A 26,568-nucleotide genomic window follows, 5' to 3' on the forward strand; every position below is an offset into this window, starting at 1 on the left:
AGCCCTGTTGCTATGTATAAGATATATCAACCATACAGGGGTTTTGTAAGAATTAAATAGGGACAGTAAATGAAAGGTCTCAGTATAAAGCCTACCTTATGGAAAGTGTTCATATGTGCTAGCTATTACTTTTCTTCCAAATAGTAGTAGGTCCCAGGTCAATAGTCCATAGGTCCAAAACAGTATTTTTATACCTTGGTGCCTCTGTCTCTTCCCCGACCCCATGCATGTATTACAAAGGTGATATGTGCCAGGATAAATTTCTAGTACCACCAAAGAACGAAGTACATAAGGTAGCATGTAAGCCCTGGGTCCTCCCATAGTCCCTCTTTACTCTGGAGGTTACTTGGCACAGTGGCCTCCTCAATTCCCAGGTGAGAAGCGGACTAGAAACGCCTCACCATTCTGGTTTCCTGAAGTTAGTCTAGAGCTTTCCAGCTTCTCACCGCCTGTGCCCCCAGTTCCCCAAGGAGGCCTGAGAAACATCTGCGAGACACCCAGGCTATTCCTGTTGCCTGAATTTCTCCCCTTTCTCCCTGTGTTTCCTTTCACCTGGGGACATTGTCATCCAGTGCTAGATTCAGCTCCTTGGCTTGGCCCTCTCTGCCCTGGAGGGCACTGCCCTTCCCCTCTTCTTGGGGATGGTGAGCCTCAAGTCTTGGCCTCAGTGAAAGGGGGAGAGGAAACACAAGTTACGGAGAAATGCAAGGTACATAGATTTAGTGTTTTAGCCCCTTGAGAGTGGCTGGGTGACCCAGAGGTGATGGCCCCTCCTTGTGTGTCTCCTCCAAGACTCTCAGTGCCTGGGAAGCATCCATGCAAGTGCCAAGGCTCCTGCTGCTGAGTTCTTCCCCCAAGGTCCGTTCAGCTTGTTCTGCCCCTTGGACCATTGAGGCCACTGAAGTAACAATGTGAGGGGTAGTAATCGTGGGTCAGCCATATAGCTTTTTAAGATAAATTGCGTTTGCAGTTCCCTTTATGCTGTTGATAGTGCTCTATTAATAAATCTCGAGTGTTTTGGCTTTGAAAGCTTAAGAAAATAATAGTAATGAAAATTTGCAAGCAGCAAGAAAATGGTTTCCAAAAGTTATTAGGCAGGCTCAATGCTATCTGGCCAAGTGCTGGCACTGGCACTGCCTGCATTTACCAGAGCTCGTTCTCTTCCTGACTAACCTTTCTCCTACTGCTGCATCCTGGGCCACTGGTTTAAGGAAAGTCACTGCATCCACCTTCTGGGGTCACCGTGCCCGCCGGGCTGAGCTCTGCTGGGCCTGAGTGCCTGTATCCTGTTCTTCCTGGGCCGCTTGCGGCTCCCTCCAGGCCTGCCCAGCAGCCTTTGTCTGGGACCGTGTAGGCCTTATTGATTGTCGCAGCTGTTTTGAACAATTTGTTTTAGAGAATTGGATAAAAATAGTATTTAAACCAATGGCTATTTTTTAAAAAATAAAGGTTTCAGGTAAATAAATTATAATATTCAGAATCAGAATCCCAGTTTCGCACAGATGGCTATTAGCAGAACTGAGCTCCCACTTCCTCTGTTCATAAGTAAACAATTTATTTAGTAAGATCAGAATTTTTTTAAATGACAGGAATCTACTGAATACATCTTCATTTTGTTAAAATCCTGCCTGCACTGAGAGCCTCCCATCCCTCACTGCCCCGGATTCCCAGGTGTCCTTTCTCATCATCTTTTTCCTTGATTCTTTCTCCCCAGTCGGCTGTAGAAAATGGCCTCTACTTGGAGGGGTGGTGGGTCTGTGGAGGGGACTGGGTCCCCATCCAGGATCTTGCCCTGATTGACCAGCACAAAAACACTGTGAATTCACCTTGTGGACAGTTCCCTGGGATGGTAGCTGGCACCAGGGCCAGGTGCCTGGGCTCAGCACCCCAGCTGCAGTCACAGGAGGTAATTGAGAGAGGGTCCTTCCAAACAAGCTCTTGCTCGCAGTCCCCCTTCCCTGTCTTTGCCCTTCGTTCTGTCATTTTCCACTGCCTTGGCTCTACCAAACTCTGTCCTGTTGGATAGCTATAGTGGGGGGCTAGGTCGGGGCAGTGGGAGAGCGTGAAGAAGGGCCAGGAAGATGGATGGGCAACAAGAACACCATGCGTGACTTGTCTCTTGAAGGTGGAGCCAGGGCCAGGGTGGATGTTGCCAGAATCTGAAGCCCAGTGATTGTGCCGGTTACCTGGGAAGATCTTAACTTCTCTGGGTAGAAGGCTCCTCCTTCTCTGTCGCACAGTGTTCCTCATGCTGGCCAGGGGCAGTTGTAAACTCTGTCCTGTGGGTCCATGTGAGAACCTGTACGCCCATATGGTTTTATTTCATTTTTTCCAAAACAACTCATTTCTCCACGGTGAGGTTCTGAGAGGCTACCCTAGAACAAGGGTGGAAGAAAAAAAATTTCTCCTCCCGACCATTCCCTCTGCCCAGGATCTCAGGAGGGCGCTCGGGTCATCTGGGTGTGCAAGGGCAGGTGCAGGTGGAGAGTCCCTGCCCCGCCCCCTCTGTTCACTGCTGGTAGACTCGACCGGCCATGTTCAAGAACAGGCCCATTTCAGCATCAAGCGAGATGCATGTAAACCAGACGAAAACAACACAAATACTTAGCTTCATGCAGTGAATGGTTGCGTTTACCAAGTTAGTCACAAAAGATAAAAATCACTAAATCAAAGGTGCTCCACCTCTGCCTGCTGTTTTCCCTGGTGATGAATGTTACCAGCTGTTTTTAAACATTAACTATAATGCAGAGATCCTGAGCACGCAGAAAAGTGACTTGTAAACATTTGGGTTTGGAATTGGAGCACCTTATTGTTGTCCCTCAGCAGTTTACATGTTGGCACATGTTTTTAATTAAAAAAAAAAAAAACCAACCACGTTCATTTGACACAAGCCCTTTTGTGATCACCGCAGACATCATGAGTGTCACGGAGCCAGACCTGAGAAGTGCTGCCAGGAAGACGAGTATGTCTACAATTTTTGCAAATGATTTCAGCCTGCAGTCCTCTCTGGCTTCTTAGACTTCAGGCTGCTTTGTGCTTCGTCTTGTGGTACTTGGAGAGATTGTCCCTCTTGCTTCAGAGGCATGCCTAAATGATGCTCAAATCACAGTCTTAGGCCTCTGCTGACAGCCCGGAGCTCGCACAGGACTTTGAAGGTTTGGCTCATGGACCGTCAAGAAGCAAACATTGCCATCCTAAGTACAGGCCTCGCCTAAGGTTAACAGTGAGACCGACATTTCATTGCTTCATTTTCCTATTAAGCTCTGGGTTGCTGATTGAAGCAGAATTCCAAAGTTTTGACGCACCACCACATTGTTAACACGATAGGGAGGATTTGATTATGGGAGAACAAGTCCAAAAACGGTAAATTGACAAAAAAGAAAAAAAATTTCTGGGCCTTGCTTCTCAAGGCAGCTTTTGTGGTTGCATTCCTTTATTTGATGTGGTTCCCTCCTTCTCCTGTGCCAAACGGTGCAATGTGGAAAAATGATGATGTTGCAGAAAAGGAGGGGACTGGGGAGGGAACTGTTTAGTAACAAGAGAAAGAAAACAGAGCTTAGGGATCAAAGACAAAAATACCTGCTTTTCCAAGCAGGAAGAAGAAAGAGACACAGGAGTCCTCCCCCTGCGTATGGGTAAAGGCTGAGCCCCGCTGTCATCGGCGCCTTTCAGGTCAACCCTGATTGAGCTTGGTGGAGAGCGAGCGAGTGAGCGCAGGCTGCCTGTAGGTGAGAAGACAGCCCTTAAGAAAGGCCAGGCTGAATGCCATAGGTTACCAAGAACAGGCGGCTTAGCAAGGGGTGCCGGAAACAGGAATGCAGGGCCGAAGCTGTCTCCCAGCCTCAGATGACACGACTGAACACGCTTTTAACACCAGCTCACCTCAGAGGCAAGTCCTAAAGAAGCACCAGAATCCAAATGAGGAAACAGGTTTCCACGCAGGAGCAGGAATTTATTTATTTACAATTTTTAGGCTGGACAGCTTTTCTGTTGTGTGGTTTGTGACTACCCAAAGTAGCATTTTCTGAGTGTTAAAATTATCTTTTTGCACGGTGAAAAGAGCATACATGATTCATCTTAATATTTCTGAGGCTCAGTCACTAACAGCTAGTATTTCGGGTGGGAGGAAGGCTTTTGTAGGCAGCTTTTTCACCTAACATAGAAGTAAAAAGCACCCGAATATGCCTCAGGCTTCATTCGCAGTCGTATAAATAGCTGCTCTTGCACAGTTACGCTCCAGGATCACTGTGAGAACTCCCACGGCCCACGAGCTGCCTGGAAAAGGCTGCTGCCTCGGGTTTACCTGCTGTCGGGGTAGGGTTTTTAAGAGGTCTGACCAGGCCGGCACCGTGGCTCAACAGGCTAATCCTCCGCCTAGCGGCGCCAGCACACCGGGTTCTAGTCCCGGTCAGGACACCGGATTCGGTCCCGGTTGCCCCTCTTCCAGGCCAGCTCTCTGCTGTGGCCCGGGAAGGCAGTGGAGGATGGCCCAAGTCCTTGGGCCCTGCACCCCATGGGAGACCAGGAGAAGCACCTGGCTCCTGCCTTCGGATCAGCACGATGCGCTGGCCGCAGCGGCCATTGGAGGGTAAACCAACGGCAAAGGAGGACCTTTCTCTCTGTCTCTCTCTCTCTCACTGTCCACTCTGCCTGTCAAAAAAAAAAAAAAAAAAAAAGAGAGAGAGAGAGAGAGAGATCTGACCAAAGGGTCTGCTCTTCATTTTTGCTAATAACCCCGGTCTAGGTCTCTTTCTCTCTTTCTTTTTTTTCTTTTTATTGGCCTATTCAAGGGAGTCACTGTAAAGGTCGTGGAAAATGTGCATTATGAAGAAACTATAGATGAACTTCAACAATTTTTTTCACAAAAATCAACTTTTAATTCCATCTTTCCATGAACTTTTTGTATTTCTTCCTGAATATTTTCCCACCACTTGCGGCATCTGTTGCACTGTCCAGTAGTCTTATAATCCTAGATGGAGGGTCAGCCAACTAACGCCCTCTGACCAAACCCAGCCCGTGAGCCAAGAATCATCTTTACATGTTCTTAAATGGTTAGAAAACATTTAAAGAATAATGTTTTCTGTCTTGTAAAAATTGTATGATATGAAATGTAAATTTGAGTTTCCATAAATAAACTGGTATTGGATCACAGCCGTGCTCGCTCATTCCGGTACGTATTGTCTACAGCTGCTATTGCACTGCAGCCACAGAGGCATATGGCTGTAAAACCAGCAGTGTTTACTACCTACAAAGGAAGAGATTTGCTGACTTGTCTATTTTGGAAATCTGACTCCCATATCTTTCTTGAAGTTTATTCACCATTAATACTACAGATATTTATTGGGTACCTAAATATGAGCTTGGCATATTCTTACTGGGGTCATGGAAGTGAACAAAATGAGCAGTGGTCACCATGGAGGAGCAGCTGCCATTCTAGTGAAAATGATGAGGGAGACAATTAGCAGATGTTAGGGAGGCTGTCTTACAGAGGTGCGTGCCACGGAAATACGGCGCAAGAAGAGGTGGAGGTGGGTTGTTTGAAAGAGGTTGTTCATCAGCCCCACAGATGGCTGGGAAGAGAGCGGCAGGCAGAGGGAACAGCAGGAGACTTGGGCCTGTGCCGGAGGTGGGAGCAGCCCTGGCTCGTGTGTGGAGGCAGTGGTCCAGGTGAGAAGCAATGGTAGCTTGGACCTGGCTGACTGAAACGTGAGGAGTGACAGAGAGGAGGCAAGGATGACTAGGGGTTTTGGTCTGAGACCAAGAGAAAGAATTGGATGAGATGAGTGCTGAAGCAGTAGCTTTTGCAGGCAATTTGCTTGTGAAAAGTTCAAGTTTGAGGTACATTTTCAACATTCAAATGGAGATGCTGAATATGCAGTTGGCTGTAGGTATCCTGAGTGCAGGAAAAGTTCTGAACTAGAGATGTAAATTCAGAAGTTTTCTACATAAAGGAGAAATTCTAAGAAATGAGACTGAGATTCAGTCTCAAAACCCAGATGTTTCCTTATTTCCAGTCATCTCTCACTCTGTGACCAAACAAAACTCTTTTTTGCCCTCATACTTTCTTTCCATGTCACCATATGCGCTGCACTAAGGTTTGCCATTATTCTTCTTGCTTCCTGTCCAGGCAGAGGCCCTCAGCCAGTAGATGTCCTGGACAGAACACTGCTTAGCGGGTCCTGGGCCCAGGGTCTGCTGTCCACCCTGAGTTCCTGGCCCTTGGTCCACAGCCTGCCTCCTTAAATAGTACCTGTGTCCCCCCTATTCCCACCCCTTGATTGGATTTGACTGCTCCCTTGCCTGATTACCTGTGGGTGGTAACCATACTTCATTTTGTCCATGTATACAATTAGGAGAAATCACCTTGATTCTAGTTGTTTCCATAAATGCTTTATCTCCTACACTAGACCGTAAGAGTGTGTTTAGGGGCCAGTGTTGTGGCGCATCCAGGAAAGGCAGCACTTGCAACACCAGCATCCCATGTCGTGGCACTGGTCTGAGTCCTGGCTACTCTGCTTCTGCTGCACCTTCTTACCAATGTGCTTGGGAAGGCAGCAGATAATGGTCCAAGTACTTGGACCCTTGCCACCCATGTGAGAGACCAGGATGGAGCTTCCCAGCTCCTGGCTGCAGCTTGACCCAGCCCTGGCTGTGGTAGCCATTTGGGGAGTAAACCACTGGATAGAAGATTGTATGTGTGTGTATCTGTGTGTGTCTTGTATCACTCTGCCTTTCAAATAAAACAGATCTTTTTGTTAAGAGTGTGTTTGTTTTCTTTCCCTTCCTGTCATGCACAGTACCTTTCAGACAGTCAGAGACCTCCTGCCTCAGGGATGGGAGGCAAATTCGCCGTTGCTACACTCCTCCCTGTTCATAGGCCCAGTTGTACATCATCCAAGTCAGTTGGACAGCAGTACTGAGATGTGATGTGAGGACCACTTGGCATCCACTAGGGAGTGGGTTAAAATGCACATCCCCAGGCCCCGCCTTAGCCTGCTGAAGCAAATTAATTGACCTCTCTGTGGGGCCTGGGTTTGTGACTTTACAGCAGTTCCTCAGATTATTCTTAAGCAAACGTGAAAATTACTGGTGCAGGGAAAGATTCCAGTCCCAGTTCCACTGTTTCTAGCTTGGACAAGTCATCCACCTCAAGCCTCAGGTTCCCCCTTTCTACAATGAGTCTATTAATGCCTGCTTTCTGGTTTGTAAAGCTGTTTGATGAAGAGAGGAAAAAAAAAATCAAGCAACGAGCACTTGGGAAACAACTTGTAAAGTGCTAGTACCTGTAAACTTGTAAAAAAAACAAAAACAAAACTACGGTACCCTGGCTAATGCCATCCTGTGCTGTCTTTTCACGCTTGTTTGCGAGCCAGGATGCAGCTCCCCGCAGTCTACTTATTTGAGCATAGAGCCCAGGAGTGGGTGTGTGAAGTGTTCATGTAACAGCCCGTGGTAACCACTCAGGTGCTACCCTGCCTGCCCTCCTAAGGCAGAAGGGATTCTTTGTTTTTATCCTTCTCTGCATCTGCCTTGACCACCATTAAAATCTGTGTGCCGTGGGAAGGAGGGCATTAGGAATACATTGGTAGATTTACTTTAGGGTAACTATTGTATGCATTGATTTTTTTTTTTTTTTTTTTTTGGAAAGGTGGAGTTAGACAGTGAGAGAGAGAGAGACAGAGAGAAAGGTCTTCCTTCCGTTGGTTCACCCCTCAAATGGCCACTACAGCCGGCGCGCTGCGCCGATCCGAAGCCAGGAGCCAGGTGCTTACTCCTGGTCTCCCATGCAGGTGCAGGGCCCAAGCACTTGGGCCATCCTCCACTGCTTTCCTAGGCCACAGCAGGGAGCTGGATTGGAAGAAGGCAGCCGGGACTAGAACTGGCGCCCATATTGGATGCCGGCACTTCAGACCAGGGCTTTAGCCCACTGTGCCACAGCGCCGGCCCTCAGGGTATTTTTTTTTTTTATAACATGCATTGTTCCATGAACTTTTTGAGGACTCTTCATAATAGCAGAGCAGTGAAAGCCCATCATGGGAACGCGAGAGTTGGAAATTGATAAGTAGTTGACAGTACCTGCACTCATTCCTGACCCCTAGTATCTGAAAGCAGTTTCACTTCTTTAAAAAAAAAAAAAACAAACTGTGATGCAATCAACTGCAGATGATCTAGTCTGGGATTGAGATGTGACAGGAGGGAAAAAGCTTTTCTTCCCTCTTACCCTGTAAGTGTCAGCATGTGCTAAGTCTACAGCTGTTTTAAGGGATTTAGATGAAATGCTTTTTCACGTGCTGACAAACCTCTGGCGGTAGACATCTGTAAAGATTACTGCCCCTTGGGGCCAACACTATGGCGTAGCATGTAAAGTCACTGCCTGCAGTGCCGGCTGCTCCTCTTCTGGTCCAGCTCTCTGCTATGGCCTGGGAAAACAGTAGGAGATGGCCCAAGTCCTTGGGCTCCTGCACCCACGTGGGAGACCTGGAGGAGGCTCCTGGCCCCTGGCTTCAGATCCACGCATCTTCAGCTGTTGCTGCCATTTGGGGAGTGAACCAGTGGATGGAAGATACCTCTCTCTCTCTCTCTCTCTCTCTCTCTCTGCCTCTCTGTAACTCTGCCTTTCAAATAAATAAATAAATCTTAAAAAAAAAAAAAGATTGCTGCCCCTTAAAGGCTCTTGTGAGATGTTAACAACATGAAAAAGGGCCGGCGCCGTGGCTCACTTGGTTAATCTTCTGCCTGTGGTGCCGGCATCCCATATGGGCACCAGGTTCTAGTCCTGGCTGCTCCTCTTCCAGTCCAGCTCTCTGCTGTGGCCTGGGAAGGCAGTGGAGAATGGCCCAAGTGCTTGGGCCCTGCACCTGCATGGGAGACCAGGAGGAAGCACCTGGCTCCTGGCTTCGGATCAGTGCAGCTCTAGCCGTAGCGGCCATTTGAGGGGGGTGAACAAACGGAAGGAAGACTTTTCTCTCTCACTGTCTGACTCTGCCTGTCAAATAAAAAATGAAAAAAACATGACGAAGATTTTCCTGAGCACAGATTTGGTTGGTAATTGTGTTACTAGGCATGCTGTATTGTTTTTGTTTTTTGACAGTGTGCTGTTTGTAATCACCATACTCCCATCTTTTATGTTTCTTTAAATGCACAGTACCCTTGCTGGCATTCCACCTCGTCTCTGCTGAGAAGTGTCCATCAAGTCCCCCTGGCCCTCAGAGCTCTTCTAGGTTTCCCAGAGGTTTTTTTTTTTTTTTTTTTTTTTTTTTTTTTTTTTTTTTTTTTTGGTCCTGGCTTCGGATCAGCCTGGCCCCGGCCGTTGCAGCCATTTGGGGAGTGAACCAGTGGACGCAAGACCTTTCTCTCTGTCTCTCCCTCTCTCTGTCTATAACTCTGCCTCTTAAATAAAGAAATCTTTAAAAAACAAAACAAAAGTTCCATTTGGAATTGTTCCCCATGGCTTCAATTCAGGTACCTGAATAAGTTCGGTAAATGAAGCTGGAAATAGCTCAAGGGCCTGCCTGGTGGGCAATGTTAAGTCTGCAGATGAGGGTTTGGAAGGCCCGGAAGTGATCATGGAAGACCTGGGGATGGGAGAGGTTGCGGACACTGAGACCTCAGTTAGGGGCCTCTTTGCCGTTCGCCCTCCGTGCGACCTTAGAGATGTTATTTAGCTTCTTTAACCTCTGCCGTCTCCTCTGTAACATAACGCCTCGCTCACAGGTCAGGGTGAGGAACAGAAGGGATCAAACAGGCAAAGCCCTTGGTGTACAGGGCCTGCTGCACTCTGAGTGCTTAGTAAATGGAGTTACTGTTACCACTCTGTTCTGTGGAGAATTCGCTTGCCCACCGAGGCCCCCTTACTACCTTCCAAACACTTGTTGTTAATACTGTACCTAAGCAGGGAACAGCCGATGAAAATGATCCATGTAGCATGTCTTCACACTTTAAAGTGATTTAATAATTCTATAACCTTGTAAATAATTGAACTTAATTTAGACTTGCCTCCATAAATAAACATTTTCTCTGAGTGTTCATTCACAGTTGTCAGTGTCTCAGAACATTTCCACTTCATCTTTCCCCGGAGATTGGGAAAGAAGAAATGGGATATAGTACTCCAGAGAAGACCTCACTTATGCTGTGAGGTGTGCTCATGGGAGCACTGGATTGACCTGAGGCCTCAGCGAGCCTCTGGGCCAGTGTGACTGCCCACGTTTTCTTCCACTGTGGACTGTATTCTCCCCCTACCCCCGCCCCCCGGGAACACACTGAGATTCTTTTTCATTTTCAGTTGCACCTGATTGTGTTTAGCTAAAAGATTAAGAGACTCTTGAGATGACTCAGAATTGATCAATAGAATGACATGAGGGCTAACAACAGGTACAGAGAGTGGTTAATCAGGGAAAAAAATCCAGTTAGGAAGCAAAGAGAAACCATTGTATATTTGGTATTGATGTCCTTCTGGATTTTCAGAATCATTTTTTGTTTTTGTTTTTCATTTTGCTGGACAGACTCTATCTTAACTGCTGTGCCAAATGCCTTCCCCTATGAAATTTGTTTTTAGACTTGACCAGATTAACTTGCTATGAAGTGGTAGCTTAAGATAAGAAAAAGTGAGAGGGGCTGGTGTGGCCAGTTAAGCTGCCACCTGAGATGCTGACATCCCATGTGGATGCTGGTTCGAGTTCTGGCTGCTCTACTTCTGACCCAGCTCCCTGCTAACGTGCCTGGGAAAGCAGCAGAAGATGGCCCAAGTTCTTGGGCCTCTGCCACCCACATGGGAGACTTGGATCGAGTTCCGGGTTCCTGGCTTCAGCCTGGTCCAGCCCTGGCCATTGTGGCCATTTGGAGAGTGAACCAACAGATGGAAGATCTCTTTCTCCTTCTCTCTCTCTCCCCCAACTTTCCTCTTCCTCTGTCTTTGGAACTCTGCCTTTCAAATAAATAAAAAATGTCTTAAAAAATGAAATGATCAGGTGATGAATTTTAAGGATAAAAGCTTTGAGGATATAGAGCAAGCATTTATCTTAGCAGTTAAAAACACCCACATCAGATTGGGTTCAATTTCTGGCTCCAACTCCTGACTCTAGTTCCCCACCAATGCAAATCTGATAAGCAGTGGTGCAAGTAGTTGGGTTCCTGCCATGTATTCGGGAGATCTAGCATGCTTTCCTGACTCTTGGCTGTGGCCCTGGCCATTGCTGGCATTTGAGAAGTGAACCAGTGAGTGGGAGAATCTCTCTCTCTCTCTCTCTCTCTCTCTCTTTCTCAAATAAATAATAGTAGTAAATTTGGGGGAGCCAGCACTATGGCAAGGCAGGTTAAAGCCATGGCCTATAACACCAGCATCACATACGGGGTGCCAGCTCAGGTCCCAGCTGCTCCACTTCCAATCCAGCTCCCTGGTAATGTACCCAGGAACACAGAGGAGGATGGCCCAACTTGGACCCTTGCACCCATGTGGGAGACCTGGAGAAGGCTCCTGGCTCCTTGGCTTCAGCCTGGCCCAACCCCGTCTTCGCAGCCATTTAGGGGGTGAACCAGTGTGTGGAAGGTGGATCTCTGTTTCTCCTCTCTCTCTCTGTAACTCTGCGTTTCAGCTACATAAATAAATCTTTAAAAAATCTTTAAGCTTTGAAGACAGTTTCAGTTGCTTATACCCCTATTTGAGTATGTAGGTGAAAATTAGACTTTCAAGATTTCTACCATTTTGTGAAAGAATTCCTAATGAAAAAGGAAATGGGCTTTGGAACCTATAAGGCCTGGTTTCAGACCATCTCTGCAACTTACTGCTACACTGACTTGGAAAAGTTACCTAAACTCTTAGAACCTCACTTTTCTCACCTGTAACTTGGGCTCCTTAGGTCAACTTGAAAGGATGTGTGTGAGGTTCAGAGATCACGGAGTGCCAGTGGAGCATCTGGCCAGGGTGCGCACTCAACAGTGACAGTGCCTTGTTTAGTGTATTGTCCCCCAGCAGGCCACTGGGAAACATCTTCTGTTACTACCGAGTATCAGGTTCTTGAGGGCCTTGGCATTCTTCTGCCTCGGAAGAACTTACCAAAGTTCCAATATGAATATGTCCGAGTCACATATTCAGAATGTGAAATTCAAGACTTTAAACAGTTAAGCATATGGTTGGTGTGTGTTGAACTGGATGGAAGCAGGCATCTTTCGCTTAGGAATTCCTTTGCTTAGGGGCTAGAGGCAGTTTGTCTGTCTGCCATCCTGGAAGTTTCTTGGCTTCAACCTCCAGTGCTCCTCTGAATCACAGTCTGGAGGAGCCAGCCAGGTCAACGTCCTCTCCCTCAGAACCCAATTCACCAGCAAGAACAGGGTACTGAGGCTGCCCAAGTGTCTATGACAGTGCCTTCTCATGACCCTGGTACAAAAACACTCAAAGTCGAAACACTCCAGAATAGTGTCTCCCCTGGAGTGCTTGGTGCCATTTCCCATTGGTGTCCTTCTAATCCTTACCAGAAACCTTCTAATGCTCTGAGAGATGGGTGTTTCCGAGAGCAGCGTCATCGCCACTGTGCTGATAAGGAAGTTGGGTGGAACCAAGGAGGGAAAGTGTGACAGATGCCGCCAGTGAGACTGAATCTCTGGTCCTTCTAGTTGTCTCCATTGCGTCATTATATTTTTTTGTTTGTTTGTTTGATTTTGTTTTTTTTTTTTTTTTTTTGACAGGCAGAGTTATACAATGAGAGAGAGACAGAGAGAAAGGTCTTCCTTCCCTTGGTTCACCCCCCAAATGGCCACTACGGCCGGCGCTGCACCGATCCGAACCCAGGAGCCAGGTGCTTCCTCCTGATCTCCCATGCGGGTGCAGGGCCCAAGCACTTGGGCCATCCTCCACTGCCCTCCCGGGCCACAGCAGAGAGCTGGACTGGAAGAGGAGCAACCAGGGCAGAACTGGCGCCCCAGCCGGGACTAGAACCCTGGGTGCCGGCGCCACAGGCGGAGGATTAGCCTAGTGAGCCACGGCACCGGCCACTTTATTATGTTTTGCTTATTTTACTTGACTAGTCAGGTGAAATCCCACGTTGGACGTGGGTTGCTGTTCCTCAGTGAGCCCACATCAAAACCCCATTGTTCCAAGTCAGACTTGCAGACAGGCTGGCTCTCTGCATTTTTCCACGTCAAAATACTCAGAAAGAACTCCCTGCTGCTGTCAGTCTGCAGCCAAGGGAAGTCTTCACTGTTAGAGACACTCTGAATATTTACAGACAGAGCAGGGCTCCCCAAGGGCTCTGTTAGCGTCGCTTGTGTGGTAAAGGATCACGTTAATGCGTTTCCTATAGACAGTTCTTACATTTCGCTTAAATTTGGAGCCATCAGACAGTCTTGGAAATGCTTTTCTGGTTACCTTTTGGTCTATTTAATGAACTGCACTGCGGGGAAGCTTTTTCAAACTCAAGCTGGCCTCGTTCTTCTAATTTATATCCACAGATTTAGTTTCAGTTTTAAGAACTGTCAACTAACTTCAGTGCATGAAGACATAGATGGCACTTTCTCATCTCCCCCAAGTTCTGTCTGGGGGTGTGACGCTGATTTCCTGTCCTCACCAGTTCACCCCTGCTACCTCACTGCGTCAAGCTGGAGATCAGAAGAAGCGATGCCAAGTGTCCCTTTCATCTCTTCCTCACCCCTGCCTCAGCCCCAGCCCCAGCTCAGCCACTTCCGGGTAGTCAGGCCCTGCCTTCTCTCCAGCCAGCCCTGGATTTCTAGGGACATCTGAGGGGGCCTTGGAATTTCTGCATAGGGTGAGCTTCCTGCTGTATGTACATGCTCAGCTCAATATTTCTTGATTCATCGATATTAAATAATTGGATTACAAGGCCTTACCTCCATCTTCCACCCTTTAAAACTATAATAGCTCTTTTATTTCATGGCACTTGACTTTGTTTGTTCAGCACGATCAGGGCAGCATTCAGGCTTTAGCAAGCCTGTTAAATATTTACTCATGAGGCGGATATCCATGCATGAATCAGCGGCACTTATCAGTTTGTGACACTGTATGTTAGGTTTTGGACTTTTACAGCCCGACAACTACAGAGTTAACCAAAGAGTGAAATAGCATCCTTTTAAAAATAAACTCCGAGTTCGAACTATCCTTCCTAGTACCTGCAGTGCTCCGTGTATTGAGGCTCACTCTGCATAGCTACTGAGTCTTCGAGAATTAGACATGGCAGAGTGGTTGGGTCATGACATCTGAGGTCAAGTGTATCTGATTGGTGGCTGGAGTCTTGCTGTTGTGTGGAAGACTGCACATGTCCGTGGAGTGATGGTTTGAGTGCCTCTAGGAACCATTACCCTATCAGGATCCTGAGCAGCTGACTGGGAGCCAGACCTACTGTGCCGTCCCGCCCCTGTAGTGTTCTCTGGTTCACATCCCCCTCCTCTCAGGAGGTGGCTGGAAAGACAGACCTGTGTTCAGGGTGTGGTCCTGCCATTGTCTAGTTGTGTAAATCAGAGGCAACTTCTCTCTGAGCCTTGATTTCTCCACCTTTAAAATTCTAGTGATAATTCCAGCCTCACAGGATCATGGGGAGAATCAAATTAGATGATGTGGTAAAGAGCCTAACTAAAAGTGTGAGTTCTTGACGATCGCAGAGGTAGGGTGCAGAAACATGGGCCCGACAGCAAAACAGCTGGTCTTTGAGTTTCTTCACACCCCTGCGTTCCATCATTACAGGCGATTTTCATTTAACGACCATATTTCAGAACGACACAATTCAAGCAGTGAAAGAGCAAAAAAATACATAAAAATAAAAATATAAGGAGTTTTGAGTTTAGGGAATTATCCATGCGCTATTTCCCCTCCTTGATGCAGTTTAATGAATGATTAAGAACTTATTCTGTAATTTTTCATACAAGTGAAATCCCATTACAATTAAATCCAAAGAACTGTCCAAATTATTTTCTTTCTTGGAATTTCATTATGCCAAGAGTTGTTCCTGTGAGTAAGCTATGAGTAGCCTGGGCCTTGCATTCCCCATGTTATACAGATATTGAACCAATAACTGCAGGATGTAAATGCTGGAATCTTCTTCCTAATCCGTTTTCCATCGAAGGGAATCATCAGAACCTTCCAGTGAGATGTGTGTCTTCAAGGAGGGGACAGAAATCTCCCCGCAGTTCACAGGAAGTCATAGCAACTCTGCTCGGCTCCTTCAGGGTTCAGGCCAGATCCAACCCAGCACCTGCTCTGAGCAGCAAAGGTTCCTTGCAGTTGCAGAGTACAGCTGATTCAGTTAGTGCCAAACTTAGTCCAATGCTGGCTTAGGATTTTATTGGTTGTCAGAGAGAGAAAGGTCAATATCAGATACTTCCACTCTGGATTGACTTCCTCACATCGCCTGAGCTTTTGTTTATTGAGATTCTTCATTCCCACAAACAAACAAATCCATTTTTATTAAAAAATTAATTTCAGAAATATTTAGTTAAAACAGGATGGGTCTGGAATCCTTTTAGTAGTTATGTGTGTGTTCTGTGTATCATAAACCCTCGTATACTGGGTCAGCCTGCCCTCAACTTTTCAGGAATGATTTTCTGGGCAGTTTTTAAGACATCCTTTTCTTCTCTTTTCAACCTTGTAATTGTGGAGACTTGGGTAATGAATAACACAGGATTAAAGGATTTTAATATTTTTAAAAAATATCTCACCATATTGCAGAGAGGGCTTAAGAGGCTTATAGAAATATATACATTAAATTAAAATAAGGAAAGCAAACTAGAGAAAAGAAAAGTCAAAATAAGGAAAGAAGATGAAATCAAGACCAAGGTGATAAATTAAGTACCTGCCATACAGTTCTTTTTTGTCTTCAAAGATTTATTTATTTTAATTGAAAGGTAGAGTTACAGAGAGGCAGGGGCAGAGGCAGAGAGAGAGAGAGAGAGGTCTTCCATCTCAGTGGCTCACTCCCCAGACGTCTGCAACTGCCAGAGCTACGCCGATCTGAATCCAGGAGCCGGGAACATCCTCCAGGTCTCCCACGCAGGTGCAGGAGCTCAAGGACTTGGGCCATCCTCCACTGCTTTCCCTGGCCACAGCAAGAGAGCTGGATCAGAAGTGGAGCATCTGTGACTCAAACCAGTGCCCATATGGGATGCCAGCATTGCAGGCAGCAACTTTACCCATTACACCACAGTGCCGGCCCCTGCCATACAGTTCTGAACAATTTATTTTGATAACTGTATGCTGATTAATTTAAATTGAAAGAGGAATCCCCATGGAAGTTCTAGAACCTTGTTTCTGAACCAGTATTGTAGCTTAGTGTTTGGATTGATGATTGTTGACTGTCCTTTGTGTTTAGACTATACCTTCTTCTAGTATACCTGTTAGCACACAACGTAAGAGAGCTGGTGAGCCATAGAACTGGTCTCTTGAATGCATTATTACAGTGTTGGGTCAATCCATTTTGGTTCAGTTCAGGTGTTCAGTGAATAACTTATCTTTGCCCCACACTGAATTGAGCATATTGAAGAGTATCAAAGTGTGTTTCAACAACATATCTAACCCACTTAAGTCAGTAAGACATTTGTGTGTGCCAACCAGCGTTTTCTGTGTCGTACCATTGTGTGATAACATCCGTAATTGTTATTAATGAGGAGTAACATGAACATTACTAATTTAAAAGAATGAATTTGGTAATTTAATCATAAAAGGGAAGCCCGTATTCCCTTCGTCATTAATTCAAGGCAGCTGGTGGCCAGACTTTGCCGAGAGAAGCCACATCTGTCTGGGGTATCGCTTGGTGAGTTGCTTGAGCCCTAAGAGAATTGTCCATTGTACTCTTGTCCTTTCAGTGCGCTTGGAGGCTCCTCAGCTCTTCATATCCCAGCTTTTCCAGGAGGAGGCTGCCTCATTGATTATGTTCCTCAAGTATGCCACCTGCTCACCAACAAGGTAAAAAGCAAGTCCCCCCAGCTCTCCACCTTGGGAGACTCCTTCTTCCAGTACCTCAGGTCCCAAGTCACTGTGCATGTGCCATCCTCCTCCCCGTATCCTCTTCCTGTCTCAACCCCCGGCTCACACCTGCCTTTCCTGCTCTGAGTTACAAGGCATCTGGTGACTGCTCTGTTCCTTGTCCTCCTCCTTCCTTCCTGAGGCCTCTGACCGCCTGTTCCAGGCTTACCTTCATCTCTTACATCCAGAGATTGAAGTCACTCCTTTTTTGAGTTTTCTTTATCCCTAAGTTTTTGCTCTGTGCCTTCTTATGGTTTTCAGTTTTGGATCCCCTGCATTTCACCTGCACATAGGGAATACATGCAGCTGTGCGTGTGTTGGCCATTAGTTGATATCAGCAAAGTTCCTTAAAACTGCATTCGTTTCTTTCTGCCTTCCAGTACCCTACTGTTTGAGTTAGTTCTTGGTTTCTTCCTGTCACTTCTGGAAGTAGACTCCTGCTCCCAGGGGCAAGAATTCCAGATCAATTGGTGTTCTGTCCAGGCACCTAGATTATCTGTAGCTTTCTCTTAGCTTCATTAATCAGCCATTACATTGGCAAATAGCTGGATTTACTGTGATAGATGTCAGAGATTTCTGAAAAGTGTTAAGAATCTACATGTTAATGCCCAGCCATAGTAGCTGAAGCACCACTGACTCTCTTTCCTCTCCCACAGGCACTGGGACTCAAGTTGTGTAATTGTCAGAGTGCTATGTTCTTTGCTCCTGCTGACTTTTTCACATTGGCCTGGGGTAGATCTTTTGTTTGTCTCTCTCAGTCAAAATGTGGCTAATCCCCGTATAGAAAATATTCTAGAAGTACAATAATATTTCAAAGGCTTCAGTATTATTTTCCAAATGTCATAGAAACTAAAATCTGGCAACTCTGCAGTCTCAGGACCGGCCCAGAACATTCAACTCTTGTGGAGTGGTTGCTTCTCGTCAAGCCAAATTCCCCCCTCTCTTCCCTCGTGCAAAACTGATCCCAGGACAGAATTCTTATTTACATTCCAGGGCTTTGCACTGCCTTCAAATCTGTGTCCCAGAATTATAGAGAAAAATGAAAATTTGCTCTTTCAGAACTGAGAAGAAAAGTATTTTTAAAGGTCTCCAATTGAGATTAATTTCTAGTCATACATTTTCCCCAAAAAAAGATATAGTACTGTTTTCCCAGAACTATAAGAATCACTCCATTTTTTCTTATTTGGTTCCCTTTCATTAATTTTACTTGTCTTTTAAAATTGATGTTCTACTGTTTGCTACAAATGAGGACAGTGCAGGCTGCATTTAGAAACAATCTCTTCAGATGAATTTCCATAATTACGTTGGAATCTATCTTTATAGCCAGTTTTGTTGTGGGTTTCTGTTAAAATGGTTTTCTGTTTTTAAAATCAAGTATACAGAACTGTTTTCATCCCTGTTTTAAACAAAGCCACTTAAGCAAACTTATCATCTGTTTTTCTTTTCCGCAAATAACATTTCTGATCCTGCATTAAGCCTGCAAAGTAAGCACTGTTTTTATAAATTGACATAGACCCCTATTATATAAATAGAATTGTTTCACTTTTAAAGGGTACAACGTGGCTATCACTACTGATTGTGTCAAAGTTATTCCAAGTGCTTTGTCTTGAGCTTTCCTTAGCCATGGAAACACAGTTGTGGCTACAACCAAAATAAACAATTTGGGGTGGGTGGGGGTTGTCTCTCTTTCCCACTGTTTCTTTCATCCATTATGAGGACATTATAAGGAATGTATTTTCATGTTAGAAACTGATGGGTAGATCACTAACTTTAAGATGCCTAGCTTAATGAGTTCAGAGGTTTTGTGTTTTTTTTAAAATAAAAACTGTCATTTGATAATAACAAGGAAATATAAAAAGGAAAAATAAAATCTCCTATTGTAACCCTCCTTATTCTGAATGTTAAGATTTCAAAAAGAAATAATTAAGCATTATTCTCTTTTCAATAGGAGTTCAAGATAACCAGAAAATTTCACTTGATGAGAGAAAGCTATTCTTTACAGAATATCATCTGATAAGTGCAAAAGGAATGATAGAATTCAAAAATCACCTTTTTGTGTACCCTGACATAATTGGTTCAGATAAGAATCTCCCAATTGATATTGAAACCATTAGGTATTCTATCTTCCCATGCCTTGGAGGAGTACACTCATTGATTACTCACTATGGTAATCACATATATGCATATGTATGCGTAGGTAGGTAGGTAGATAGATATGATTTGTACTGACTGTGGCAAAGGGAACCATCCCTTTATAGTGACTACCATCACCTTAACTAAGTGATCAAGCCCAGTGCTACCTACAAGTTTCCTTGCCGAAAATATTTAACCTGAGTCTAATCATACCTTTGGCTTTAACTTCCAATTTGAAGGAAATGCACAGGGCAGAGGAAAGAGGAAGGAAGCAGAGAACTTGGATATAATACAAGAAAATTATCCCCATCTCTTTGGAAAGTCAGTGTCATGTATGCATGTGCAGCCATATACTCATTTACACACACACACATACACACACTCAAGCATAAAGGCATAAAAAGCAGATAAAATGTCACATCCTTGATTGTATACCTATTTTTAAAAAACTTCCTGGGGACAATGAGAAATGTTGAAAGTGGACGAAATAGTGAATTAATTAAGAGAATGATCATTGAATTTATTGGGTATGATAATGGTATTGTGCTTATGTCAGAGAATGTCTTATTTTTGGGAGATGCACAATGAAGTATTTAGGGCAAACTGTCATGATGTCTCTAATTTCCTTTGAAATGTTTCAGCAAGATTGATAGGTTGATGGGTAGAATGGGTAGGTAGATAGATGGCTGAATGAAGTGACAAGGCAAAATATTCTCAGTTGTTGAATATAGGTGGTGGGAATATTGGTGTTCATCTTACTATTTCCACTTCTGTGAATCTGAAATTTTCCATAATGAAGCCTTTAAAATTGTCCTACACCACTTCTCAGCTTTGGGTTCCTCTTCCAGGTGCAGTATGTGATTCAAGGCTATCACAAAAGAAGAGAGTACATTGCTGCTTTCCTCAGTCACTTTGGCACGTAAGTTCTCTGAACCATTCAGCACCATGCCCTTGCTTGCTGATGACCCTAACATGGACGCTTGATTAAGAAAACAGCATTTTGGTATTACATAGGACACTCTTCAGTGGATCACCTTTGATGTGCTGCTGTCACCAGGGCTCCTGGGGAGACATTTTTGTAGCATTCTTCATCCAAACGTAGAATCTAGTGCTTCCCTGGAGCAGCAGCGTGACCAGCCCCAGACACCCCAGTAACGGTGGGGCACTGCCCACTGCTTGCAGAGCTTTTTGTGGTCCGCGGAGGCCTTTCTCCTACATTGTCTCACAGTAGTCCTGAGGTGAGCCGGGCAGGCATTATTGACACGTATTATTGAAGGCAGCCCTGAAACTGCGAAGTCCAGTTACCTGATGGAAGTCACATGCATAGAAGAGGTGGAGCCAGGTCAGTGACCCCAACTGCTCAGGCCTCAGGTGCCACACAGATTTGGGAAGGAGATGATCCAGGGTCAGTGGCAAGGAAAGGGGAGAGAACTCGTAACTGCAGTCCGAGTGGTGCCTCCTGCTGCTGCTGTCCTGTGAGATGGCCTTCTGGCTGCCAGTGGCTGTGCTGCCCTTCAGCCCTGCCCCCTAAATGCCATCAGAGACCTCATTGGGCTTCTACAGGGCCTTAGTGCAGCAGGTGCACAATGCGTTTTCCTCATGCTCTTTGAAAGGCCGAGCATTCTACTCACTGAGTGGGACAAGGCAGCGGTCTGGTTATAGCTCACCTTATCCTAGAGGAGCTTGATAAATAATGCAAATATGTAGACAGTGACACAAAATAAAAGTTTTAAATAAGTAAATGAAGACCTTAGGACAAAAGGAAATTGGAAGTAGGAAAAAGAAGATAACAAAAAATAAGGCTGACCATGCCATGATACACAATTTTCTTTTCTTTCTTTTTTTTTTCGATTTATTTATTTGAAAGGCAGGGTTACAGAGGGATAGTAAGAGAGATAGAGAGGGGAGAAGGGAGGGAGGGAGGGAAAGAGAGAGAGAGAGAGAGAGATCTTCTGTCCATTGGTTCATTCTCCAAATAGCCACAATGGCTAGGGCTGGGCCAGTTTGAAGCCAGGATCAGGAACTTCATCCTGGTCTCCCAAGTGGCTGCAGGATCCCAGGTTCTTGGGTCATCTTCTGCTGCTTTACCAGGAGCATTAGCAGGGAGCTGGATCAGAAGTGGAGCATCTGAGACACGAACGCCACACTTATAAGGGAATGCCGAAATCACAAGCTGTGCCACAGAACCTCCCCCTCCTCCTGCCCCTGAGATAAAACTTTCAAAATCTGGTACAGTTCAGTTAAAAGAAAAATTTCTGACTCCTCAAAACAATGTCAAGAAATTTTCTCATTATCTGTAGAGAATTCTTTATATTCTAAAGCAGAAGTGTCCAAACTATATGACTGTCTTTCATCTGAATCTTTAATACTTGAGATTTTCTCAACTTTATTTATAAAGGTTTTGAACTAATACTTTTGATATAAACAGTAGTTAATAAGTGATCCCATTGATCTTCTAATGTTCAAATAAGATTTTCTTTAGTTTGTATAATTGAAAATGAAGAAACTAGCATGGGGCCTCCAAAGTGGGCATGCACTCCCCAGGAATTACACAGCCTTCTCCACTGGGATGCAAGAGAATATGAAAATTGCATTTACATTTGTTTTTCAAAATTACTCTTTTTTATGTATATTTTTATGGATGTTTTCTTATGCATATAGTGCAGGCTTCTATAGAATCACTTACTAAATTATAAACATGTATTATTTACCGAATGCATGCTGAAAGGTACTGTGTGCTTGTTTATGTCTATGGGATACAGGATCTAAAATGTACAAATATCCATGTTACAACATTGAGCTAATTATAGATTCATAGGAGGAAGAAACTGATGGAGGGTTATTGACTTAAGTCAGCAGTTCTAAGTGATAATACAAACCACTTTTGAGCAGATCACTCAGCCTTGTTTTATTCCTTTGCCTTCATAAGGGGTGCAACTGTCCCTTCTTGCTTAAGCGGGAGGTCATGAGGTCAGCACTGTGGAGTAGGGAGTAAAGCTGCCTCCTGCAGTGCTGGCATCCCATATGGGTGCTGGTTCAAGTCCTGGCTGCTCCACTTCCCATCCAGCTCTCTCCTATGGCCTGGGAAAGCAGTAGAAGATGACCCAAGTGATGGGCCCCTTCACCCGCGTGGGAGACCCAGAGGAAGCTCCTGGCTCTTGGCTTCGAATCGGCCCAGCTCCAGCCGTTTCTGGCCATCTAGAGAGTGAACCAGTGGATGGAAGATCTCTCTCTCTCTCTCTGCCTCTGCCTCTCTGTAACTCTGCCTTTTAAATAAATAAACAAATATTTTTAAAAAAAAAGTGGGGGAGGGGGTGTCATGAATCAGTGGTCTGGCCTGATCCAGTCAGGAAGAGGGCATTGTCAAGAACATCAAGGTCTCCTTGTAAGGACGAGAGAGCAATCCGCCTGCCCTCAGTGTGTGGTTAACGGCGCACTCAGCTCTTGAGGGACATGGCTGAGGTGAGCCACCCAGAATTCGGCCTGGTCCCGTCAGTGGCCAGGAGCTATTTGCTTTGACACATGACATACGCATCTCCCATCTGTACTCAGCATCCAGCCATCTAACCTTGCTACCTTATCTTCAGTCTGAAGGACTCAAAAACAAATGGATTCCACGTACTTTGGGAGAAAGATAATATATAATCCCAAATTTAGTAATATTGTCATTACTCATTACTGTTTAATGCTCAGTGAAAATAATACATAGCAACCCCTGAAAAGATGATAATATGATGACATTTGACACTATTATGCTGGCCTGATTGCTGAACTTGTCCTTTTCTTCATAGCTAGTAGCTAACAAACATTTGCATTTTATGGTTTCTCTTATTTGTTTCATAACCCTGTAATGAAGGTTGAGAATCTTACTGCACTTGTTTGACAGATGAGGAAACTAGGATCCAAAGGCCATAACAGACCTTAAATGGCAAGGCCGTGACTTAAACCTGGGTGCTGTCAGTGCAGAGCCCACACTTGCCTGTGATAATACCCACTCATCATAACTCCATCTGAGATTCAATAACCCTGACTTCGTGAATATATTCTTTTCTTGGTTGTATACCTTTTATGCCCTATTTTTATTAGGGTTTTCTGTTTGTGTATGTTTTTGTTGCTTAGAGGTGTCGTGGAATATGATGCAGAAGGCTTTACAAAACTCACTCTGCTGCTGATGTGGAAAGATTTTTGTTTTCTTGTACACAGTGAGTATACTTTTTTTCCAGCATACATTTAAAATGTTCTAAACCATATGCATATGTGTATTTATGAAGAAGACATTTCTAGACCAGGTTCTCAACCACGGGGATGGCTTTGCTCCTCAGGCAACACTTGACAACTTCTGGAGACATCTTTTGTTGTCTTGGTGGGGAGGGGGTGCTTGCTACTGGCATCTAGTGGGTAGAGGTCAGCAATGCAGCTAAACCTCCTGCAATGCACAGGGGAGCCCCTCACAACCAAAAATCCTAGAGTCCAAAATACCAGTATTACCAAGCTGGAGAAACCCCATCCGAGACAGATTTCTTTTTCAAAAGTTTTGCTATTGTGAAGTCTCAAAACTTTCAGGAGTATTCAAAACATACTTTCTTTTTTTTTTTATTTTTTTTTTTTTTTTTTATTTTTTTTTTTTATTTTTATTTTTGACAGGCAGAGTGGACAGTGAGAGAGAGAGAGACAGAGAGAAAGGTCTTCCTTTTGCCGTTGGTTCACCCTCCAATGGCCGCCGCGGTAGGCGCGCTGCGGCCGGCGCACCGCGCTGATCCAATGGCAGGAGCCAGGTGCTTCTCCTGGTCTCCCATGGGGTGCAGGGCCCAAGCACTTGGGCCATCCTCCACTGCACTCCCTGGCCACAGCAGAGAGCTGGCCTGGAAGAGGGGCAACCGGGACAGGATCGGTGCCCCGACCGGGACTAGAACCCGGTGTGCCGGCGCCGCAAGGCGGAGGATAAGCCTGTTGAGCCGCGGCGCCGGCCAAAACATACTTTCTTTGATCATTGCGTTATCACCCTATACTAAGTGAAAAGTGTACAACTTTGATAGTCTGTAATTTAAGGACTCTTCAAAAAGTCTATAGGAAATGCACATTATGAGAAAATTTTGCATAGATTTTACATTTTTTGGCATCAAAAGTCTCATCTACTAATTCCATTTTTCCATGGACTTGTTGAAATAGTTCTTGCATAACTTAAAGATGGGGCAATGCTTTAATGTATCCCTAACATCATGCCTCATTATTGTCCACATAGTAGACACACTTCAATGACTGTTGCATTACGATAGGCAATCAATACACTTTTGTCCAGCTTTCTGTTGATTGATCATTTCAAGTCACTTTTGTTCATTTCCTTGTTATATAATCATCAGTGACCCATGGTGTCAGGTTCAAATGGCAAGTCAACCAAGACCTTAATTCTTTTTTTAAGATTTATTTATTTGAAAGACAGTTACAGAGAGAGAGAGAGAGAGAGAGATCTGCCATCCACTGGATCACTTCCCAAATGTCCGTAACAGCCAAGGCTGGTCCAGGCTGAATCCAGGAGCCAGGAGGTTCATTCAGGTCTCCCAAGTGGGTGCAGTGGCCCAAGCACTCGACCACCTTCTGCTGCTTTCCCTGGTGCATTAGCAGGGAGCTGGATAGGAAGTAGAGTAGCCAGGATTCAAACTAATGCTCACATGGGATGCTGGCTTCACAGGTACACTGCACCACGATTCCAGCCCCAAGACCTTCATTCTTGAGTAGTTCAGTGTGCACAATGTCTGCTCCTTCAGGTTTGAGTTAGGTTTTGCTCAGTGTATAAAACTTGCCCTAGACCTTAATAAAGAGAAAAACTTCAGCCATATTTGGCCAAGGCTTCAGCCAGTATAGAGACTTTGGGAGATTATCTTTCTCAGCAGATTTACATTCTGGGTTGTGATTTGCTTAGATTAATAAAATAGTTTTATTACCATTTTCTATGCTGGCATCCCATATCAGAGTGCCAGTTTGAATCCCAGCTGCTCTCTTTCCAATCCAGCTTCCTGCTAATGCACCTACAAGGCCATGAGGATAGCCCAAGTACTTGGGTCCCTGCCACCCCTATAGAAGAGACCATGGTGGAGTTTGTGGCTCCTGGCTTTAGCCTGGCACAGACCCAGCTGTTGTGGTCATTTGGGGAGTGAACCAGTGTTTGGAAGATCTTTCTCTCCCTACTGCCCTCTGTTGCTCTACCTTTCAATTAAATAACATGAATAAAATGGTTTCATTTTTATTTTTAACTGACACATGATTGTACATATTTATGAGGAACAAGTGTGACAAGCACATACACAGGCATAATGTGTAATGATGAGATAAAATAGTTTTTTTTTTAAGTCCATTTTTTTTTATTTTTACTCAATCTCACATCAACACATAGTAAGGGAAGAAACCCAAAAGTGTCCATAGTGATAGAAGGCAGAGAGCCTTCGTAAAACCTTATCCTGGCTCCACAGGGCGATAACTGAGAGTGAGCTGTACCCTTCAGGTGTTGCCTAGACATCTCCACTTTGTTGCACAGCACTGTGTGCTGACTCCTACTTGGTAGCTTGTCACACCTTAGGGCCTGCTTTTCAAATGCATCTGGAAAGTATGAACGTATCAGTTTGTATTAATTACATGCACAAATAAACAAAGTTGGAGAGGTGAAGATTTTAATCTTGTGGGTACCTCTCACTGCACCTTGTTCAAATGACTAAGACAAGCCACCCTCTGCTTTCGTCTCCTTGTATGTGCTCAAGGGACCTGAGTGTCAGGTCTCATGCAAGCAGTGGCATATGGAGCTTGCCCACAACATGGGGCCAGAGGAGGAGGAGGCCTCACGTTAAGGCCTTCTGGCAGTCTCTGCTCTCTGTCTTCTCCAGCCTTACTGTTAGCTGAACACTGGTGCTTCCAACCACCACTTTCTTTCTATTTGACCTTGTGTTTTTTACCTTGATTTTGCATTCTTAGATTTTTTGTGAGACCTCACTTGTTATTTGCCACATTCACTTCACCTCATCAGCTTGGTCTCAGTGATTCTATTTGTTTTGTATTTTTTAGAAAAGGTTTATTTATTTGAAAGAGTGACACACACAGAGAGAGAAAGATCTTCCATTCCATGATTTATTTCCCTGATGTCCATAAAGCCAAGAGGCAAGAACTCCATCCGGGTTGCCCAAGTGGTAGGACCCTGAGCCCTTGGGCCATCATCTGCTGCCTCCCATGTGCGTTAGCATGGAGCTAGATCAGAAGTGGATCTGGAACTTGATCCTAGGCACTCTGATATGGGCTCTCCCAAGCAGTGTCTTAACCCATTGTGCCACGACACCCACCCCCCCAGTGGTTGTATTTCTCACCTGTTGTCCTAACCCCAGATCCTGGCTAAATCCGTGGTTGATTTCAGATGACTTGAAGCAGTTGTGTGGTGTGATCCTCCTAGCTTAGTTCAGCAAGAGGGGCCTGTATTCTGTTTCAAGTGA

General features: G+C 45.0%; 1 protein-coding gene across 2 annotated transcripts in view; it reads left to right on the forward strand.

Moving 5' to 3' along the window:
* The window catches only part of BABAM2 (BRISC and BRCA1 A complex member 2), a 531,071-nt gene that overhangs the window by 427,255 nt on the left and 77,248 nt on the right, over positions 1-26,568 (forward strand). For both annotated transcript variants that reach the window (XM_062209180.1, XM_062209178.1), the window contains 3 exons: positions 16,804-16,903; positions 19,945-20,015; positions 23,216-23,298. In XM_062209180.1, coding sequence (XP_062065164.1) covers positions 16,804-16,903; positions 19,945-20,015; positions 23,216-23,298 — 254 coding nt within the window. The remainder of the gene's footprint in view (positions 1-16,803; positions 16,904-19,944; positions 20,016-23,215; positions 23,299-26,568) is intronic.

Source organism: Lepus europaeus, chromosome 13 (assembly GCF_033115175.1).
Source record: "Lepus europaeus isolate LE1 chromosome 13, mLepTim1.pri, whole genome shotgun sequence".
Lineage (NCBI taxonomy): Eukaryota > Metazoa > Chordata > Mammalia > Lagomorpha > Leporidae > Lepus > Lepus europaeus.